This window comes from Chaetodon auriga, chromosome 17, assembly GCF_051107435.1.
Source record: "Chaetodon auriga isolate fChaAug3 chromosome 17, fChaAug3.hap1, whole genome shotgun sequence".
NCBI lineage: Eukaryota > Metazoa > Chordata > Actinopteri > Chaetodontiformes > Chaetodontidae > Chaetodon > Chaetodon auriga.
In genome coordinates, this window is record NC_135090.1 from 16,058,087 (window position 1) to 16,078,513 (window position 20,427).

At 40.7% G+C, this 20,427-nt stretch overlaps 2 protein-coding genes across 4 annotated transcripts; both read left to right on the top strand.

Moving 5' to 3' along the window:
- The first annotated feature begins 7,114 nt into the window (after positions 1 to 7,114).
- ecm1a (extracellular matrix protein 1a) lies at positions 7,115 to 9,045 on the top strand. Its single transcript, XM_076753827.1, has 4 exons — positions 7,115 to 7,210; positions 7,306 to 7,562; positions 8,456 to 8,661; positions 8,796 to 9,045. Exons 1-3 carry the CDS (start codon positions 7,138 to 7,140, stop codon positions 8,657 to 8,659), a joined length of 534 nt encoding a protein of 177 aa, XP_076609942.1. The 5' UTR covers positions 7,115 to 7,137; the 3' UTR covers positions 8,660 to 8,661; positions 8,796 to 9,045.
- A 1,331-nt stretch (positions 9,046 to 10,376) lies between these two features.
- LOC143335681 (phosphatidylinositol 4-phosphate 5-kinase type-1 alpha-like) lies at positions 10,377 to 20,371 on the top strand. Of its 3 annotated transcripts, XM_076755258.1 has the most exons (16): positions 10,377 to 10,498; positions 10,871 to 11,025; positions 12,344 to 12,378; positions 12,606 to 12,692; positions 13,366 to 13,496; positions 13,638 to 13,755; positions 13,982 to 14,134; positions 14,291 to 14,590; positions 14,745 to 14,941; positions 15,079 to 15,162; positions 15,535 to 15,583; positions 15,671 to 15,755; positions 15,958 to 16,125; positions 16,276 to 16,495; positions 16,790 to 16,865; positions 16,954 to 20,371. In XM_076755258.1, the coding sequence occupies exons 2-16, from the start codon at positions 10,977 to 10,979 to the stop codon at positions 16,957 to 16,959; spliced, it is 1,758 nt and encodes a 585-aa protein (XP_076611373.1). In that variant the 5' UTR covers positions 10,377 to 10,498; positions 10,871 to 10,976; the 3' UTR covers positions 16,960 to 20,371. The 3 variants fall into 3 exon arrangements, with proteins under 3 accessions (XP_076611373.1, XP_076611371.1, XP_076611372.1); XM_076755256.1 differs by lacking the exon at positions 16,954 to 20,371 and having other exon boundaries at positions 16,790 to 16,874; XM_076755257.1 differs by lacking the exons at positions 10,377 to 10,498; positions 16,954 to 20,371 and having other exon boundaries at positions 10,716 to 11,025; positions 16,790 to 16,874.
- Positions 20,372 to 20,427: the final 56 nt, after the last annotated feature.

Consider the following 20,427-nt stretch of genomic DNA (forward strand, 5'->3'; position numbering starts at 1 on the left):
TCTTTCTGGGGCGGCGAGAGCTGCGCCACACGCTACACGTGTTTGGCTGGTGGGACTTTGTCTTCCAAGCAGACACATTGTCTCGCTGGCCAGCTGTGCCAGGTGGTGGGAGGGATCAGAGGTTGCTATCCTGTCAGCGACGCCACATGTATGGTATCTGGTGACCCACATTTTGTGACCTTTGATGGGCAGCGCTACAACTTCCAGGGCACTTGTGCATATGAGGTGGCCGGCGTCTCCAATCAAACCAGCCTGGAGCATTTTAGTGTTGTGTTGCAGAACAATGGTCAAGATAAGAAGATTGGGTCTGTTGTCCAGCTGGTAGAAGTCAGCGTGTACGGGTACACCATTGTCATCAGCAAAGAGCACCCTGGCACTGTCGTGGTAATGTATTTTACAAAAGAACATCATACTTGTAGGGAAATTACCGAAACAGCTTTAACTTTGGCCTGGAAATTTCTGGTCTTGTAAGATCCCATCCCTTGTATTCAGAGGTTGATTGAGAAAATATGTTTTTAGATCCTTTAATAGAGTAAGCAAATTGGATTTGAATTAATTTTCTCTCAGTCATCTACAACTGAATTATTTGGCAGTTGCAGCACTACATATATGTACTTATATGCTAGTTCTATGTATTTATCATTAAATGTACAAATTACTTCTTATTATCTATTATCTTATTATCTTTTTAAGGTCAATGGAGAGCTCTCCAACCTCCCTATGGTGCTGGACAACAATAAGCTCCATCTTTACCCAAGTGGCTGGTTTGCCGTAATAGAGACAGACTTTGAAGTGAAGGTGTATTACGACTGGAACAGCGTTGCGTTTGTAATTGTTCCAAGCACGTACATGGGCGCCATGCAAGGCCTTTGTGGCAATTACAACCTCAACCCCAACGACGACATGCAGATGAGAGATGGGAAACAAGCTGCTACTTCTGAGGAGCTTGGTCAAAGCTGGATGGTTGCCGCGATCCCTGGCTGCGTAAACAACTGCAGCAGCCCCTGCCCCAGCTGTAACGCCACACAGAGAGCAACGTACAGCAGCAGCACTTACTGCGGCCTCATCAGCAGCCTTGCAGGCCCGTTCCGCGACTGCCACTCCAAGATCGACCCTGCGGGTTTCCTCAGTGACTGCCTGTACGATGTCTGTCTTAACCAAGGCAGCGGGAACATGCAATGCAAGACTCTGACTGCCTACACCGCCGCCTGCCAGCTGAAAGGTGTCACAGTATACCCCTGGAGGTCAGCTCAGTTCTGTGGTAAGCACATTTACTACTTATCATTCAGTCAAGGCCGTGGCGCCCAAGCTTTTTCCACTGGAGGGCAAAAACCGAAACTTAATGGTGAAAGGTCAAAAGCAAACAGTTATTGCCTGGTCAAGACAAACTCCTGTAAATTTCTTGAATCATAATTCTAATCCTGTCTTGCCCTTAGATGCCCCAAGTCCACCAAACAGCCACTATGAGCTCTGTACCAGTGGCTGCCTCAGATCGTGTCAGACAAACTCGTCAAACTGTGGAGCTCCGTGCATGGAGGGATTTGTCTGTGATGATGGATACCTTCTGAGTGGAGATGAATGTGTGCCTGCCAACCAGTGTGGCTGTATTTATGAAGGCAAATACTACCAGCAGGGACAAGTCTTCTACCCTGATGTCCTTTGCCAGAATGAATGCACCTGTAATGGCACAGTAAGAATCAGGAGACTTTAGAGGGACTGTATGAAGGAGTTTTTTGTGTTCATTTTTTCAAGGAGCAATAGGAATGTATTTGGAGCACTCATAATTTACTCACACTAACTTAAATTAGCATTCTAGCACTCTGAAAAGCTGACCTAGTTTGATAAATGTTAAAGCACCACTTCAGGCAAATCATGTGTTTTCAAATACCCTCGTGATATCCAGCCATGCAAGTAGGTTTCGTTACATGCACCAAGGTTTTGAGGTATCTGCCTCTGCAACAATGCCCTTATTACTCTACTATAAATAATCCACAGATCTGACTTTAATTCTATTCTATGTTACTTATTTATACCAGAACAATATACACTGGTCAGTACTGTAAATGTGCCAGCGTTAGCCCAAAGGCTAATTATCAAATGCTCTCCCGTTATCAGATTACATTAACAATAAATCAAACAAGATAAGAGTTAGCAAACATGACGCAACTGAACGGAGGAGATATGGATAAAAGGCAGTAAAACAAGCAATGTGTACGGCAGGAAATTCATGATGCAAGCAAATAACCAACAACATGACACACCACATTCTGTTACAGAAACCATAGGTGCTTTAAGCAGCATTAATTAAATGAAATTAAATTTATGTCCATTTGGCACCAAATGAAAGGTTGGTGGTGGATATATCAAAAGGTTGATCATTCAAAATCTTCTACACTTACAGCCAAACCTACCAGTACAGCTTGATTCCATAAGGTTAAATGACATTTTTCAAGTCTAAAAACAGGTGTCTGTGAACCCTCAAAGAGCTTTTTCTTGCTGTAATCAATCCTCCTGTTCAAACTACCCATCCAAAGAAACAATATGAACCTTTTCTTGAAATTAGAAAATGATTCTGTGTGTGTGATTGTGTGATTTGGATGAATTAAGCCTTTTCAACACTGTTGAATAATTAACACACCATTTTCCACGATGATCAGGCAGGTGTCTGTTTCATATTAGGTGCAGTGTACGCAGTCCTCTTGTGGTCCATATGAGACGTGTGAGATGAAGAATTATGTGCGATCATGTCAGCCTTTGGGAAAAGGAGTCTGCTCCATCTCTGGAGATCCACATTACAACACCTTTGACAACACCACCTATAACTTCCAAGGCACGTGCACCTACATCGCAGCTGAAGGCTGCCACTTGAACGGCACACGGCTCACCGACTTCTCTGTGGCGGTGGAGAATGATAAGTGGTATCGTCTGTCTGCCGATCCCAAGGTCTCAGTGGCCAAACTTGTAGCAGTAGAAGTTTATGGAACCGTATTGATCCTTCGCAGGAATGAAGTAAAAATGGTTTGGGTATGTCTTTGATATTGTTTTAGGAGCTTTAAAGCAAGTTTCAGCTCAATATTTTGCTGTCCGCTGTGTACATTTGCTGTTTTGGTTCACTCTCACTATCATTTTGAGCTACAGCAGGCAGTAGTTTCCAGCAATAAAGCTTTAAAAACCCACTGTGCACTACCTGTTCAGGATCAAACAGAGGAGAGATGCAGTTAGCAGCTAGCTGGTGAACATAGTGGAGCATTTAGCAGCTGAAGAGCCTGATATTTATCTCAGGAGTCGGTAGGGACCAAATATAGAGCTAAAAGAGAGTGACTTTTGGACTACTGGCAGAAAATGTTATTAAAATTATCAAATATAACTGAATGACAGCAAATATATGTCAAATTAGAAGAGATGATGGATAATCAAAACTAATCCATTTTTGCAGATAAATGGGCTCCTACATCACCTTCCACAAAACCTCCTCAATGGTGCAGTGAAGGTTTATCAGGAGGGGACGTACGATGTCATTATGACAGACTTTGGCCTGAGGGTCACATATGACCTGGTCTACCATGTCACTGTCACTGTCCCTGGAAGCTACAGTGGCAGAACCTGTGGTCTGTGCGGCAATTTTAACAATGACACAACAGATGAGTTCCAGCTGCCGAATGGGACTGTTACCAAGGACCTGCTGACCTTTGGAGCAGCATGGAAAGTGCCCGTTCCCGGAGTGGTCTGTGAAGACGGCTGCAGCGGCAACCTCTGCCCCACATGTAGCGATTCCGAAAAAGCTCTCGAGGCACAATGTGCACTTATCACTAATCCCAATGGTCCCTTTGCTGCTTGCCATGATTTAATTGATCCCTCGTCCTACTACAGAGATTGCGTCTATGATGTTTGCATGGCTAATGCTAATCAAAGCATTCTGTGTCTCAGTATCACTGCATATATGTTAGACTGCCAAGACTTTGGGGCAAAGATTCAGAATTGGAGAAGTCCTTCTTTCTGCCGTGAGTTTGCACATTTTTTATTATCTACTGCACATACTCCACATATGTTCAACATGTATCTAACAACAACTCCTTATTCCTATTTGTTTACAGCTTTTTCGTGCAGTGCTGGCAGCCATTATGAAACCTGCACGCTACCTTGTACATCTCCATGTCCTGGTCTCCTTGACACCATCACATGCTCCACGACTTGTGTTGAGGGGTGTGCCTGTGATAAAGGCTACTTCTTCAATGGAACCGGCTGCGTGCCCTTTGACCAGTGCAGCTGTTATTACAATGGCCATACTTATAAGGTAAAAAGATAATATATCGTTAATGTACGACAGGTAGATCTGAAAGAGCAAAGCTCCAGATAAAGCTGTGAGTATGGAACCCTAGCCCTAACCCTAGCCATGTATTTCATGCCATTTGCAGATTGGAGAGTCCGTTATAACTGATGACTGTCTCAGGATTCACACCTGCCTCACGTCTGGAGTTGTTCTGTCCAAGAACATGACATGTGATCCCAACGAGAGCTGCCTGATCAAGGGTGGCGTGATGGGCTGCCACATTCAGCAGTGCTTCTTGGATGCCAATGGGACCCTCACTGCATTTAATGGTCAAGGTGGTACCATAACAGTACCAGGGGCCTATGAGATTATCCAGAACTGTAACCAATCTCAGACATCCGACTGGTTCAGGGTGGTGGTGCAGTTGGAGATGTGCACCCCTGGAGTCAACACAATCATGAGTGTGTTTGTGTTCTTCAATGGGGGGATGATCACAGTCAACAACAAACATGGAATCTGGGTAAGTGTCTGGATATCACATTAATCTTGTTTCACTTTAAAAAAATCAATGTATTAATATGAGGTGTTAAATCTATGTTCACAGGTGAATGGGATGGCGATGACTCAAACCAATTTCTCCCTGAACGGTATAAAAATAGAGATTTCAGGTGATACAGTGAGAATTAACAGCACTTCCAGCCTTCAGTTATCCTTCAGTTCAACTAATGAGCTTGTCATGAGTGTCAGTGACGAGGTAGCTGACACGGTGTGTGGTGCATGTGGGAGTCTCCGGCCTAGTGACACAACACTACAGGATCTGAGAGAGCGACTGCTGGTCTCTTTTCACGGGCCGAGTACTGTGTTTGCATCACTGAACATTGGGAAATGGAAGGCTCCTGATTTTCCTCAATGGTAAGCCACATAAATTAACACCAAATAATTAACTTATAATTTGTATCAAAGCTCTTTAACCTGATCATAAAGTATGTACAGACTTCGGAGACCTCATTAAATCTTCCATGTGCAGGATCTGACCAATTCATTACATTTTCCTTGATTAGCACAAATGTCAGCTTCACAATTTGACAAATGATTTATCTGTTTCTTTTTCAGTGGCGTCTAAATTTCAGTCTCGCCAGCTTTTTATCAGCTGCATTGTTCAAAATCCTTCAGCAAGAACCAAACTGACAGCATCACTGATTAATTAACTTTTCCTCTTGTGGAGAAGCCCATATCCATGTAAATCTCAGCCCTTTCAATTGTCAAACTTTTGAAAAATGTGTTTGTCTCGTCAAAAATCTTAAATAAGTGCTGTAATATATATTGTGTATTCCTGTACAAGATACAGTTTTTAACTTTATTGCAACATTATTTGGGAATAAATACCATCATATCAACCACTCAAAAATATTAATGATATGCATTTTATTGTGTGCTCAATAAAGCATTTCTTTGATGTCTGTCTCTTATGTGTAACTGTCTCTGTGTTAATCTAATATCAGTTTGTCGTCTCGACTTTTACCTAAAATCCATCAGAAATCACATTTAGTCAATCCTTTTTCAGTCGAAAATAATATCCATTTTCATTATTCCAACAGAGAAAAGGTTACTGGGAGAAACATCATAAATACTCATTTTCCTCTCAGCAGCTGAGACTGTGTGAGTGTCTGTGTTTGACTGACAGCAGCTGGCAGGCTAAGGCCCGGTAGGGGGACAAGAGTTGTCAAAATGGGTTGATATTATATATTAAATATATATATTAAAAATGCATCTTATACTGGCTGGAAGAAACAGTTGCGAACAGCACAATGCAGGCCGCAGAAGTAACTGTGTGAGCCTTGTTTGGGTTTTAGAGAAAAACTTAATGAAGTGATTCACTGATTTTCAGCAGGTGTGTCCTTCACTCCTCTCACATGAAGTGAGTCAAGGCGCTGTTTGTACTGAAACAACATGGGACGAGATGTTCGGCATTTCTGGTGAGACTAAACCGCCCCTTGATAACAGAAAGCACACTCAGACGGTTTTTGAGAAGAGAGACTGAGGGAGTTTACCGTAAGGTCTGTCGAGTTTTGGGAAAGGCGTTAGGATTGTTTTATTTTTATGCCATGTTCCTCCCACACTTTATCCAGTCAGCAAAGCATCCTTGACACAGACTTACCAAACAAGCGCTAGTTTTCGACTCTTAAGTTCATTTTCCCAACACAAATCCACCTTATTTTACATTCATGTTTATCAAATCCTGCGTGGAAACTTTTGACTGCACACAGAAGTTGGACTGAACTCAAAAGTCTTCATTTTCATTTTTCAAGTGTTAAAAGTATTATTATGCACAAACCTTCCTTCCTTACATTCATAATAAATTGTATTATTGGATATTATTACTTACGTGACCGGTTGGCTTAATAGTAAAACACTGCCTCACATTTCACGAGCTGCTCACATGTTCTGCACGTAAAATCTGAATCTGTAAAGGAATTAGTGAGTAGAGGTGTTAGATAAATGTAGTGGAGTAAAAAGTACAATATTTCTCTCGGAAATATAGTGGAGCAGAAACAGCATGAATTTTAAATACTGATGTAAAGTACAAGTACTTCAAAAATGTACTTGAGTATAGTAAATGTACGTGGTTAAATGCTACCACTGCAGGTTTGTCAGTCTGTTATTTGTTTTAAGGTCAGCTCCTGGCATTTTGTTACCCCCCCCAAACACCAACCACCACTTCCCCTCGCCACTTCCACCCCAACTTCCAAGCATTTCACGCCCACATACTCACTCCCCTCTCTTATATAGGCTGGTTGATGGTCCAGTCAAAATATCTTTAGTCGACTTGTTGGAGAGAAATCTTCCTGCCAGACGACCGTACAGCTATGATTTCAAACAGAGGCCTCGCTGGATTTTGGATAATTGCACTGCTGACTCTTCACAGTGCAAATGTGGGAGGTGATTTCTTCTATTCTTTGAGCATTTATGCTTAATGTACTCCTCAAATTGCAGTGATGTTAACTTCTGTGCTGCTTGATGTTCTATTTCCACAGAGAGCCAAAGAAACGCTCTCAATGAGCCGGACGTCCCTTTCCCGCCTGCCTGTCCCACGGCTCAGAACCTGGCTGCCATTTGCCAAAACGGTCAGGGTCGTCCCAGATACCCAGACAGCTTCTTCCCGGCCTCCGGTGCCAGCCACTTCCGCCGTCGTGGAAAGGCCATCAACCGTCTTGAGTGGTGGTACAGCTTGTGCTGCAGTGGGCAGGTAGCACAGCAGAACACCCAGATCCTCTGCTGCGCCCAGCAAGCTGTGAGTCTGTGTTTGTTTCATAGTTACGTTCATATTTAAGGTGAGGAAGCCTGACTGTTCTAACTAGAGACATCTGTTTTGTTTTGCTTTTAAAATAAAATATAATAGTATGCTACTATATATTTCCTTTATAAAATTATACTGTGTATTGCAGTTATAGTCACACAAGATATTCTACCCACTTATCAAAAACAGCCAGTGTTATATATATTTGTATATATTATATATATTTCATACATATTTCCACCTGCTACAACAAAGTACAAATACACACAGAATTGGTAGTTTTCAATTAATCTTAGTTATCTTTTTCTAATTTGATTTTTTTGTAGGATCCTCTATATAAAGTAATAGATTAAAAGCATAAATTTCCTCATGCACACACTTTTTTTTAGTGACTTTCTTTTTCAAAAAACAAACACAAAATGCTCTCTGTTATTACTAATAACTAATTTCAGAAGATTCATAAAGATGAGATTTGTTGTAAGATTAGATTCAAGGAAATTTCTAAGCAAATTTACATATAGACGCATTTTACCACACGATGTGTATAAATGTATAATGTATAAATATAACTAAATTTAACAAAGTAAATGACAAGATTAATTTAAGCCATAATCAAAAGCAGGTTTAATTTATGGCATTTTTTCCTGTGAGTATGCGTGAGGATGGATAAATGCTGACGAGGAAAAAAATGTTTTCTTCAGTTCTCAAAGAGTCAGCATCAGAAACCTCGCAGATTAAAAAGAAATTAAAATAAAAGTTTAAAAGGAACACCTGTATAATTTTAGTAGTCTAGTTAGATTTAACTGAGTGAACAAAAGCTGATGAGGATGAAGTTTCCTTTTCTCTGACTCTTGGTTAACAAGACAATAAACGTCTGTTTCTCACAGTGGAAACAAGCCCTGTCCCAGTTCTGCGTGGACGAGTACGGCACCATGACAGTCCCATATGAGTGCTGTGCGGACAGAGGAGAAGCACGCTGGGCCTGCTTTGACAGTGAGCTGCCAAACCCAAACTACTACCCAACGCCAGGCTACACTGCACCGCAAGTCCCCGAGGAGCCAGGCTTCACCTTCAATGCAGATGCTTGCTAGAGGTGAGTGAAAGTGTCTATTAGTGATATAATAATGCTTTTGTGTAACTTTTGGGTTTATGGGCTAAGATCCCATTTGGACAAAGCTGCATCAGAAAAATGTACAAGCTGAGCAAATAATATTGTTCACCCTGCAGATCTTTGTCACAGAGGCTCAGAGGAGGACGGGGCGTGCTGGCCGTGTTTATGCTGCGTAAGGATGAACGGCTGAAGTTGGTTATTATTCTGACAGCTCTCCATTTTAACCAAGCTTTGTCACGACAATACATTGTTTTAATAGCAAATGTTCACTGTTATATAACTCAAATGTGTCCTGAAAGGATTTAACAGTTTCTAACATGAAATATTCTCTGTTAGAGAAATAAAAGATGAAATGAAAACACAAAAGTTCTCATGTGCTTTTTGTCACTGAAGCTACCTTTGAGTTTTAAGACAAGATATCAGCTTTTCACATCAAGACACTCTTGATAATTATAAATAAATAAATTTTGTGTGTGTGTTTGTGTGTGTGTGTACCATTTGGGGTGGGGTTAGGTCAGGGTTAGGGTTAAGCAAGTAGTGGTTTTGGTTATGGTTTGGGTAACTCTACAGGAAATGAATGTAAGTCTATGTAATGTCACCATAAATTATGTAGACACGACTGTGTGTTTGAGTGTGTGTTAACGTCACATTCAGTATGTAAGGTTAATGTTTTTGGTTATAATCACATATACAGGCGTCCACCAGGGGTCACTGCTGGAGTAGTAGCTGGGCGTGTGACATGTACAGATCAGTGATCAAAAAGAGAAGTTTGAGTGCACTTCACGGCCTGATTAGCAATGTGTTGTAAAAGTCACAAATAAACATTTTCAGAAATCTGAACGCTGTTTGAGATATTTTATACTGCACCTGTGACTGTAAGTGAATTAGAATCACAATTTGCGCAAGACCACAACAACCAAAGAATGCCATTTCCTGTTTGGCTTCAAAATAAAAGTGGACTGTTTTAAATCTAAAGTAGACACAAAGTACATAAATATTCACTCATAAGATTAATGTTTGCGGCCATAATCATAAAGTAAATATCACAAAAAAGTAAAGATGTAGTTTAAAAAAAAAAAAGATGGTAAAATTGCTCTGCTTTGACCAGCTATAAAGTAAAAAAAAAAAAAAAGCTGCTTACATGATAATTCATTAGTGATAATTAATGTAATAATATGATATCATCTATAATGATATCACACTAGCGACCGCCATTCTCTAATGAGTACTTTTATTTTTGATACTTCACGTATTTTACTATATAAGACTTTATACATACAAATCTGGTTTTCATTTTTCTTTTACATTCCTTTTGTCTAACAATTGTAGTTATTTTGTTAAGTCGCAAACTGCGGTTTTTATTGAACAATTTCCTGAACAATATTTAATTGTTAAACCACTCACAATCAATATATTTTCAACTGTGCAACAATCCTCACACATCAATGTTTCGGTGATGTTATTAATTAATTAATTGTTATTAATAATGTTATTTACATTGTTTTATTATATCCTATAATATACCATGATAAATATGAAATAAATGATATACGTTTGTCTTTACTCAGGGGTGGTATGTACACAATAAATGTCTTAATAGCCGAAGACGAAATCGTTTTCTTGTCACGTGGTGTTTTGTTGTGAAAGTCTCCGGAAGTGCTGTTACTTTCCCTGACTAGCAGAGCAGAACACAAAACTGCCGCTTCCGCACTGCTTCCTTGTTTATTAGTTTTAGGGAAAACAGTGCCTTTAGAAGTAAAAAAAAGTTCATTTTTTTCTTTCTCCGGAAACGACAAGAACTCCCCCACAAGAGTTTAGAGTGAGTTGACTGTCTGTTTGTGTCGTTGTTCGTCATTTATTAGCGTGACTAGCATGGTTAAAGTTAGAGAAGTTAAATCAGTTAGCAGCTAGCTCTCTCGCCTCTGTTCAGTTAAATGTCGCAATCAAGACGTTTCGGTAACTCTCGTGCTAGCTTGTTACAACACACTGCGGTCTCACCATTCATTACGATTTCCTTAATTACACCGGGGAACAGACAGTTAGCCGAAAACTTCCGTGAAGTCTCCTGTTCGGTTCATTTTCAGAGCGGCTCCCCCGGCAGCAGAGCCAGCCAACGTGGCTGTTGTCAATATTTGTGGTATGAAGTCATCTGCACTGTTTGCTGTTAACGATCGACTTTTTGCTTACAAAGATCCCAAGATACTTGAAGTGCTCTCACGGAGGAAGCTCTGAGTTGATGTCCAGGAGTGAATCAGGATCTGAGTTTCACCACAGCCAAAGCTGAGTGTCTGGTCTGAATGGCCACAGCTGCAGAAGAGCCTCCGGGGCTGCAGGGCCCCTCTGGTCGTAAGTACTGTATTATTATCCACCGCCTTCTCATAAATCTGATGTGTTTGACCTGAGGTCGGATGAGTTACTCACTGAAGTGATACGGATGCATCGACTCAGGCTGTGGATCTTATGGACGGCCATGTTTCAGCAAGTCAGGAGCTAGTTCAACCCCCTATATGTCTTTCAGTTTCTCAGTTCAATACATCATTTGTCTGCACCTCACAAGTGTAAACCTCAAAGGTATCAGGCAAACCCAGCTAAAACTGAAGCAGTCCAGTGCCTCCATGAAGGCTGTTGTTTTACAGAGGTGATGACTCAATTTTATGGTCATTTATGAGGCTGTAATTTGTGGTGTTGGTGAACTTTATTAAGGTATACTGACAGATGTTCTAGTATTGATTCTCCTGTTGAAATAAATGTGGTTAGTTTCTTCTTTGTGTAAGAGACTACATTTGTTGTAGTGTGTACTAAAAAAAAATTGGCAACTGAGTGGAAAGTAGAAGCAGGAAATTGGGCCATTTAACCTAAAAAGAAAAATTAATAAAGTGTATTGTATTTCCATCAAGTAGTGGGAAACTATCCTAACTTTTAGTCTCTGGTCAAGCTCTAAAATGTCTGTATCCCACATTCCCCAGAATGAAACCAGTGGCATTTTTATTAGACCCTCCTAGCTTGGTAAATACCCACAACTTTCAGGCTTCACACCTCCAGTTTCTGAGACATGTTTTTGATTTAATTTCAAGGTGAGATTACTGTCTCAGATAACTATGATGTAATCAGGGTTGTTTTGTCAGACTTGACAAACCTCCTCCAGAGTTTTCACACGTTGTGTCACTACTCAGCTGACCTTTATGTGTAAATTTGGTGTGTTAACAGGCAACGATTTGCCTAATATGAAAGCTAATGGAAAAACACACAGTCATCACGCACTATTATGTCGTTTCTAGAGTGTGTTCCTTAAAAAAAAAGAAAGTGAAGTATTTAGGTCTAATGTTGACTTCAGACATTCAGGAACATAACTTTCTATGATAGCGTAGAAAAAGCATACTTATCTAATTCCCATTCCCATTCCACGCAAAGACCTGCAGAGTCAGTTCTGGAGGAGACTGTCTTCTCTCAGAGGTAATGAATGAGGTGCGTCTGCATGCTTGTTTCAAAGCTTAGCTGCACTCGTAGTTTTCAACATTAGGGAATGATGGAAGCTGTTTCAAGCTGTGGTGTTTGGTATTAATGCATCCAGTGTTAGAGTTGCTTTTGTTTTATTATGTTGTTTCTTTTCCTCTTTGTGTATTTCTTCTATAACCTGTGTGTTTCCTCCCTTTTCTCATTCCAGATTCACCTGGGCCTCGAAAAAATGCTTCTCCCGAGGTAAGAAATGGCTGAATTGTTCAGAGGAAATGCATATTGTAGCTCTGTGTCAGTTAGGAAACTCCTGTTGCATTCATCTTACACGGTTTGGAAATTACTGATATTTAGCTGACACATCCTCTATTCCTTCCTCTTTTAACTGTGAGAATATCACGTATTGCTGCAGATTTGCACTGAGTTTTTCTTCTTCTTGTAATTCTGCCTTTCCGCCATGTTTGTTCTGACAGGGTCCAAGCACCACCATGTCTCAGAACATGAAGAAGACTATCGGCCATCGTGGAATCGATCCCACTGGGGAGACAACGTACAAGAAGGTGGGAGGTCTGCTGTCACTGACTGGCGTGTATTTACATTCATACACTTAGAGCTGCAGTTGACAGTTATTTTCTTTATAGCAGGGAGGGAATCTGCGTATTTTCTCCATTAATTATTTGGAAATTGTGAAAAATGTCCACCATAATTTCAAAGAGCCAGAGGTGACATCTTCACGTGCCTCACTGTGTTTGACAGTAATGTTTGGAGTTTTTGCGTAAAAGATTACATAAACGATTAATCACTTAAGTCAACAAAAGAGGTGTGGATTCATTTTCTGTTAATGGAGCAATTGATGAATCAGGCAGTTATTGCAGCTCTACACTCACTGTTCATAAATAGAATATGTAAAACCTTAAATGTTAAAGTTAATAAAACAGTTTTTCTGTTTCTTTACAGTCAGGCCAAGTCCTTTTGTGGGTATTGCATATAATTGGTTAATAGATATTGTTGGATCTGTAGTGTCACTTTAAAGCATGCTTACTCACAGCTCAGATTTGTAATTCACATCGATGTGCAGTGTCATTGAAATTACATGTGAGAATTTTGAAATGTTTATTATTAGCTGATGATCTCTAAAAGTCACCTGCCAGTGTGAACTTTAATAAGTCATCTTGATTGAAAACTGCATTTGTCATTTGATACATCTTTCATGTTTTTTTTTCTCTCTTCCAGACGACGTCGTCGGCCCTGAAAGGTGCTATCCAGTTAGGCATCACACACACGGTGGGCAGCTTAGCCCGTAAACCTGAGAGAGATGTGCTGCTGCAGGACTTTGAAGTGGTGGAAAGCATCTTCTTTCCCAGGTGAGTCTTCAAAAATTCTGAAGTACGCATATGTTGTAAAGATGATTAAATATTTTGCTTTATTGTGCTTTATTTCCTGTGTCTGTTCTACATTAATACACCTTACCGTATGCGGTTTAATCCCCTGTCTCTTATTGGCAGTGAGGGCAGTAACCTGACACCAGCCCACCACTATGGAGACTTCAGGTTCAAGACGTACGCTCCAATCGCCTTTCGCTACTTCAGGGAGATGTTTGGCATCCGGCCTGATGACTACATGGTATTCTTGTTTACTCAGCATCTGTTGCACTCAGAAACATGCTCAAAGGCTGACAGATACGTAAAGCTCTGCAGACAGACAAAGACCTGTGATCTGTGAGAAGAGAGGAGGGGCTGCTGACAAAACTCAGCTGACAATCGAATGTCTTCTTTTTAACCTGTAAATATGTGTTGTTGGTTGTTCTTTCTGTCACGTGTCTAACCACTGCGCTCTGGTCTGTTTGCAGTACTCTATCTGTAATGACCCGCTGATCGAGCTGTCAAACTCTGGGGCCAGTGGATCTCTCTTCTACCTCTCAAGTGATGACGAGTACATCATTAAAACAGTGCAGCACAAAGAGGCCGAATTTCTGCAGAAACTGCTACCAGGATACTTTATGGTAAGATTTGCTGAGGAGCTTTAGGTATATGATGATATCGACAGAGTAACAGTGCATGTGACTATCCCACACAATAACAGTATGGACTGAATCCTGGTCATTGTCCTCTTGTCCTTTTATCCATCAAATGTATCTATCCTCTCTGCTCTTCTCCAGAACCTGAACCAGAACAAACGGACCTTATTACCTAAGTTTTATGGACTCTACTGTGTCCAGGCAGCGGGTAAGAACATCCGCATTGTAGTCATGAACAATCTGCTCCCGAGCTCTGTACGAATGCACCTCAAGTATGATCTAAAGGGCTCCACCTACAAGCGACGGGCCTCAACGAAAGAGAGAGAAAAGGCTGTGCCCACATACAAGGACCTGGATTTCATGCAGGACATGCATGAGGGGCTGCTAATGGAGGGGGACAAGTACAGTGCTGTTTGCAAGACCATCCAGAGAGACTGTCTGGTAAGAACGCCTGTCTGTGAGGTTAGAAGCGTGATTGATTTTAGATAAGGTGACCGAAAAGCAAATAGTATGCAAGCTAAAGATATTTGGATTTTTCCTTCAACATTTGTAACCACTGGTCTCACAGTATTTGTTTTCTTTGATTCCCATTCAGCTTTTACAGAGTTTTAAGATTATGGACTACAGCCTTCTGTTGGGAATCCACAATCTAGATCAGGCTTGTCAGGAGCAGGCCACCGCAGGGGCTGCGGACCAAAGGAGGCCACAAGGCCAAAAGTCCCTTTACAGCACCGCTATAGAGGCCATCCAGGCTGAGGCAGGGAGCATGGGAACACTGGACACAGAGGACAAGTGAGTGACAGTGTTTCTGTGGCCGTAGCGAGGTCATGTGTGAGGCAACTTCCTTTTAACCGTTTCACCACAAAGAAGTGTTTACTGAGAGGAATGACAGAGCACCAATGTTTATTTCTTTTTGTTTCATTTTACAGGACTGGAGGCATCCCGGCACGAAACTCAAAAGGCGAGAGGCTGCTGGTGTATATTGGTATCATTGACATTCTGCAGTCCTATAGGTAAACACTACATGTTTTTGCAGATCTACATTCCCCTCAGTTCAGTCAGTGACACTTACCGTGTCTGCACAGCGCCGTAGCAGCTTCAGATCTCTCTCTGTGTTGATGTAGGATGTGTCCAGACACATAGCGTAGGTCACCTTTGGGTGACTGCTGCAGCAGTGAACGGTGTTGGCATGAGAGTATCAGTAGAAGTGAAAAGTGTTTATAATGGCTGTGCTGTCCACCTGCATGAATATGATTGGATGTTTCTATGACTGAGCCAGAGATTGTAAAGGATGAATGAAGCAAGTGTGGCTTCAGTGCTCAGCCTGCACCAAAGTTAAACTGTTTGTTCTATAAGTAATCCAGGCTCTATGTGATGTTTTTCAGACTCGTGAAGAAGCTTGAACACTCGTGGAAAGCTCTGGTTCACGATGGGGTACGTTACCTCTACAGGCCTCCGTTAACAGTGTTTTACATTGAAGATAATCATGTAACCCTTGTTGTAATGGTTCCTTTTCTTTAGGATACTGTATCAGTACACAGACCGGGCTTCTACGCAGAAAGATTTCAGAAATTCATGTGCAATGTCGTCTTCAGGAAGATCTCATGTAAGTATAGACGATATCTATGTGTGTATGAGCATGAGTACACACTTTTGGCCGAGCACTTTTGTTTCCTTTTTTCCCTTTAAACACTGCTGACAGCTTGGGAACCCCGTGAAGAGTTTCCCTCAGAATGAAATGCAGAACTGTCAAACATAAATATTTGGCTTTATGTCCTCTTTATTAACAATTTCCCTCTTGTATCTAGTGAAGACCTCCCCGTCTAAGAAGCGCCGTGCAGTGGCACATGGTCCTTTGAAAAAGACAGCTGGCTCTGGGCCTCCTCTGTTAACCCAAACCAGCACCAACAGCCAGCAGCCTGTACTCCAACATCAAGTCAGCTCCGACACCAAAGAAGACACCGAAGGAGACAACGGTAAGAACTGCAAATAGGATTTCAGGTTTCAGCCAGCGGGCTGAAAACAAATTATGCTGACTGAGACATTCAGGCTTCCAGCATGTACCAGCATGTGAAGGGCTTCTTTCACAACACAGTATTAACAGTTTTGCCTCCCGTCACACCCAGCCATGCAGTCAGGTCGTCCCGACCTCCTCCCAAAGATCTTACCGCCCAGCGACGCTGTTGGCAATGCTGCTGAAACCGCCACCTCCTCCTCCTCCTCTGGAAACCCTGGATTTGCTCCCACAAGTCAGCCTCCACCTTCCTCTCAGGCTACCAGCAGGTCAGTCGGAGCGGATTTAAACAACACATTGAGCAAAGACCAGGAGGACAGCACCCCCAAGAGGTAAGATGGAAAAGTACACGTGAGGATCCGTATCTTCATATTGTATATTGATTCTCAGCAGTATATGCATACTACATACATACATACATATTATTGTTATTATTGTATATTTATTACATAAATATGTTCGAAACTGCAAACATTCAGGTCAGTAAATCTTCAGTAAATCATACATGCTTTTAAAGAAAAACATAAGTATGGGGTATGTATATTCAGATGTATTGATGTATTTTTACATAAAGTTTCATAATTTATAAAGTTCAGTTCACTTAACTGCCCCCTTGTTGTTTGCAGAACTCTTGAAGAAAGTATCGGTGCTGAGGACGTGATCTCGCTCAGTGACATCGTCCCCAACGCGAACAAATGCTCTGTAAGTTGATAAAACATCTGAAGACATTTCTGTGACACTTTTCATTTATGCAGAGTGTTTTTTTAAAACCACTGCTTTTGGTTCACAGGTGTAGATGTGGGACAGAGAAACGGACTGAAACGAATGTGGAGGATGGTAATGCGCGTCGATTAAATGTTACAGCCCCCCTTGGTGTGATTTGAGGTACCACAGTTGAAAAGTTTCATAGAGTATCAGTGAGACCAAGTAGAAGAATATGAAATGATTTTTGTTGTTGTTGTTTTTGCACTTTGATTTCCAAATCTGAACATGGGGTGAGCACAGTACTGGGTGGTTGTGTTCTGACACTAGTAATTGCAGGTACATTAATGCTGTGGATACTGAACACTATTATTGATTTCATAGGAATGTTTCTATGCACAACCAAAGATTGTTCTGAGCACTGATGTGCTCAATTCAGCCAGCATTCAGTGTAGAGTGTAACATGAGGACTTTGCCTTTTATTTCAAATTCCTTATCTCCTTTTTGGAATGACTTCCTCTTTTGTGTTTACCAAATTGCTGTAGCACATCCTCATGCATACTTTGCTCTGTAAGTGTCTGTCCCACCACCCAAAGACCCGAGCTCAGAGTACTGTCTCTGCTCTACGTTTGACTTAGACGCTTTAACACAAGACCGTATTATTTGGGTTTGGAGCACAGTTTTAAATAAACGGGTTTATTTTTTAAAGGAATTACTGTGTTCGTGAAGGTAAGCTGTCGTTTTTTTAAGCTTACTCTGAATGCAAATCATGCTGGAAAAGAGGTGATCCTCAGTTTGCAGTCTCTATCTAACCAGCTGCTCTAATGGACCTGTACTACTTTAAAAACTGTGAATCCTAAATGTCATCTCTCGTGTTCGGGTCAAAGGACTTGTTTTTATACGCACACACTGTCTGATCAGATATCTGTTTCAGATTTAGTGTGTAGTAACAAAACAGTGACCGGGGGCCTGTCTCATGAAGCAAGACTAGTGAGTTGGTGAGTTCGTAAGTTTGGAGTGGACCTCATCTTTTCCAGTGTCAAACCAGTGTGGAAACCAGTGCGCCAGACAAAACCCGCAGGGGCTTCTGGATCATTGTCTCGAAAACAAACACCTCTGCACAAATTAGTTTCTTAGGGGGAAATTCCTACTGGATCCCAGTGAACCCCAATGAATGAAAAAGCCCAGCATTCACAAATGCAAGCATGACATTATTAAATCATGGTACAATCACTGTAATTCATATTTTTCCTTATAGTGTGTGGTATTAGAAACAGTAATATACTAAATATTTGCAGTATAAGCAGGTGGCCCCCTGTGGTTATAAATCAAAGCTTCTAAGAGAGCAAAGAGTAGCTAAATCTTAGAAGTACTTGCGGTAACTAAACTTCACTGTTGCAGAGTGTTTGTACTGGTTCGGTGCACGCCTACACTGTGTACGTATTCTTACACAGCTCCCCCGATGAACGTGACTTTGTATGTAGGAATATTTCCATAGACCTATTGGTATGACACTGTCATAAGTCCCAGCAGGTCACTGGCATTGTTAGTGTCATTTATGCAAAGCATCTGCAAGCATCACTCACTCATCCGTGAGCAGTGATTTGCACCATCTGCAGGCGAAGAAAGTAACAGCTTCTGCAGTTTGGACGCAGGTGCCACCTCACAGCCAATGAGCGTTAGGACTGGCTGTTTTTGTGTTCTGTATTTTACATTTTATCCACACCAAAAGAGATTTATTAAATTGGAACAAACACTGTTCTATATGTTGACTAGAGTAGAAATACTTGCTTTAGCGTTTTTGTCCTGAGCAGATTTTACTTGTTCAGAGAAACAGACTCTGGTGGGACGCACAGGCCTAAAGGAAAATTAGCAGTGGAGGTCAATAGGTGAACAACCTACTGAACACAGGTTAACTGGGAACTGGCTCGCTGCACAGTGTCCTGTAAGAGTATTTACTGAGATACCAGATGAATGAAATTCATATGAAAGTTGAATATGAAATCGTATGTGGCTCTGAAATATTAGCCAATAATCCTGAATTTACATGAACAGGTATCAGTACAAATACACAATTACACAGACCGTACTTTATCTGTGTACTTAGAATTTACATTATTCTATATGCAAAAGACATTATCAGACACAGAAGACATCATTAACCAATTGGGTTGTAAAAATGACTCCTGTTAATTGGTAATATTAATTATAATGTTGATATAACTTGTTGCTGCAATTTCCTGTCAGGGGTGACTGTTTTCACCACATCCCTTCTTAAATTTGCTGTTGTTGATTTGTTGATGTTGCATGCGATGGATTTCTAAACGCAGGCTTAACAGACCCAGCTGTGTGAGCTCTGTGAGACAGGTTACCCGGAGTCGTCGGTGTTAAGTATAGTGAGGCATGAGACAGGCCCGAACTAGCGTATAGTTGTTATTTTTTCATTATGGAAACATGGTGATGGCTGCCTGGTGTGCAAAAGTACAAAAGACAAAACAGTTTGTCTATAACCTCCAGCCAGTAGATGTAGTATTGATGGTTTGATTCAAGCTGGTTTTAGCACTCATTTTTTTGATGGCAAGGTTGGGTCACTTTAACTTGTCAAGTTTTCCTAAATTGAAAATGCAGATATGTGTTAGAATTATATTTCAGTTTGACAGCAGAAGAGAATTCAGTAATATTCAGAAATGCTTCAGCTATGCAACAAAAGTCTTTGTTTACTCCATATATATTCCTTAATGAACACACTGTGCAATACCTTAAATGAATTGACAATTTTCTAAACAAGATTAGATGAACAGGCCTAATTTGGGCGTTTATATACATCCTGTAAATGGTATGTGGATGTTATTTTACTCTGCAGGCAATGTTCTCTCCCAATATTTAAAGTAAAACTGTGCCTTCCTGTAAAAACTCCAAAGCAGTTACACACAGCCTATGAACCAAAATGTAAATAGTCACATGTATTATAGTATTTATTACTGTATGTATTGCTCTGGTTTCCAAAATGTTTATTAATGGTGAGGATGGATTGAAAATGTGCCTTTCTCTTGCACAACAAACCTGTATCTAAGGCATAAAAGAGTAAAATCTTTGTTCTTTGTGATGATTTTGATTATTATCATAACAGCTGTTAAATCATCCTGTATTTTTTCTCTGCATAATTTGTTAATTCATCTTCACCTGCCTTTTGAATTATACACGTGTGCACATCTGTATACAAGAATCACAACAATGCCTTTTCACACAATATGTATCTAGACGTTTTCTCTCTCTTTCTCTTTCTGTCATGTTTTTGTACACTTGTACCTGAACTTATTAAAGAAAAAAGGCATGTTGCTTTTGTTTCATTACATTGCATTATACAGATCACCTTTTATGTCTCTAATAGTGTTATGCAATATGACTACTATACATACTGTAAGACGATATTAATTCGTCAACCGTCGGGCATTTTTGTTAATTTTTCTATTTTCTATTTCTTGATGTATTACATCCTTGCAATGTTTCAGATTTAATAAACATGACTGGTTTGTGGAAATGTTGGATTTTACTTTATTGT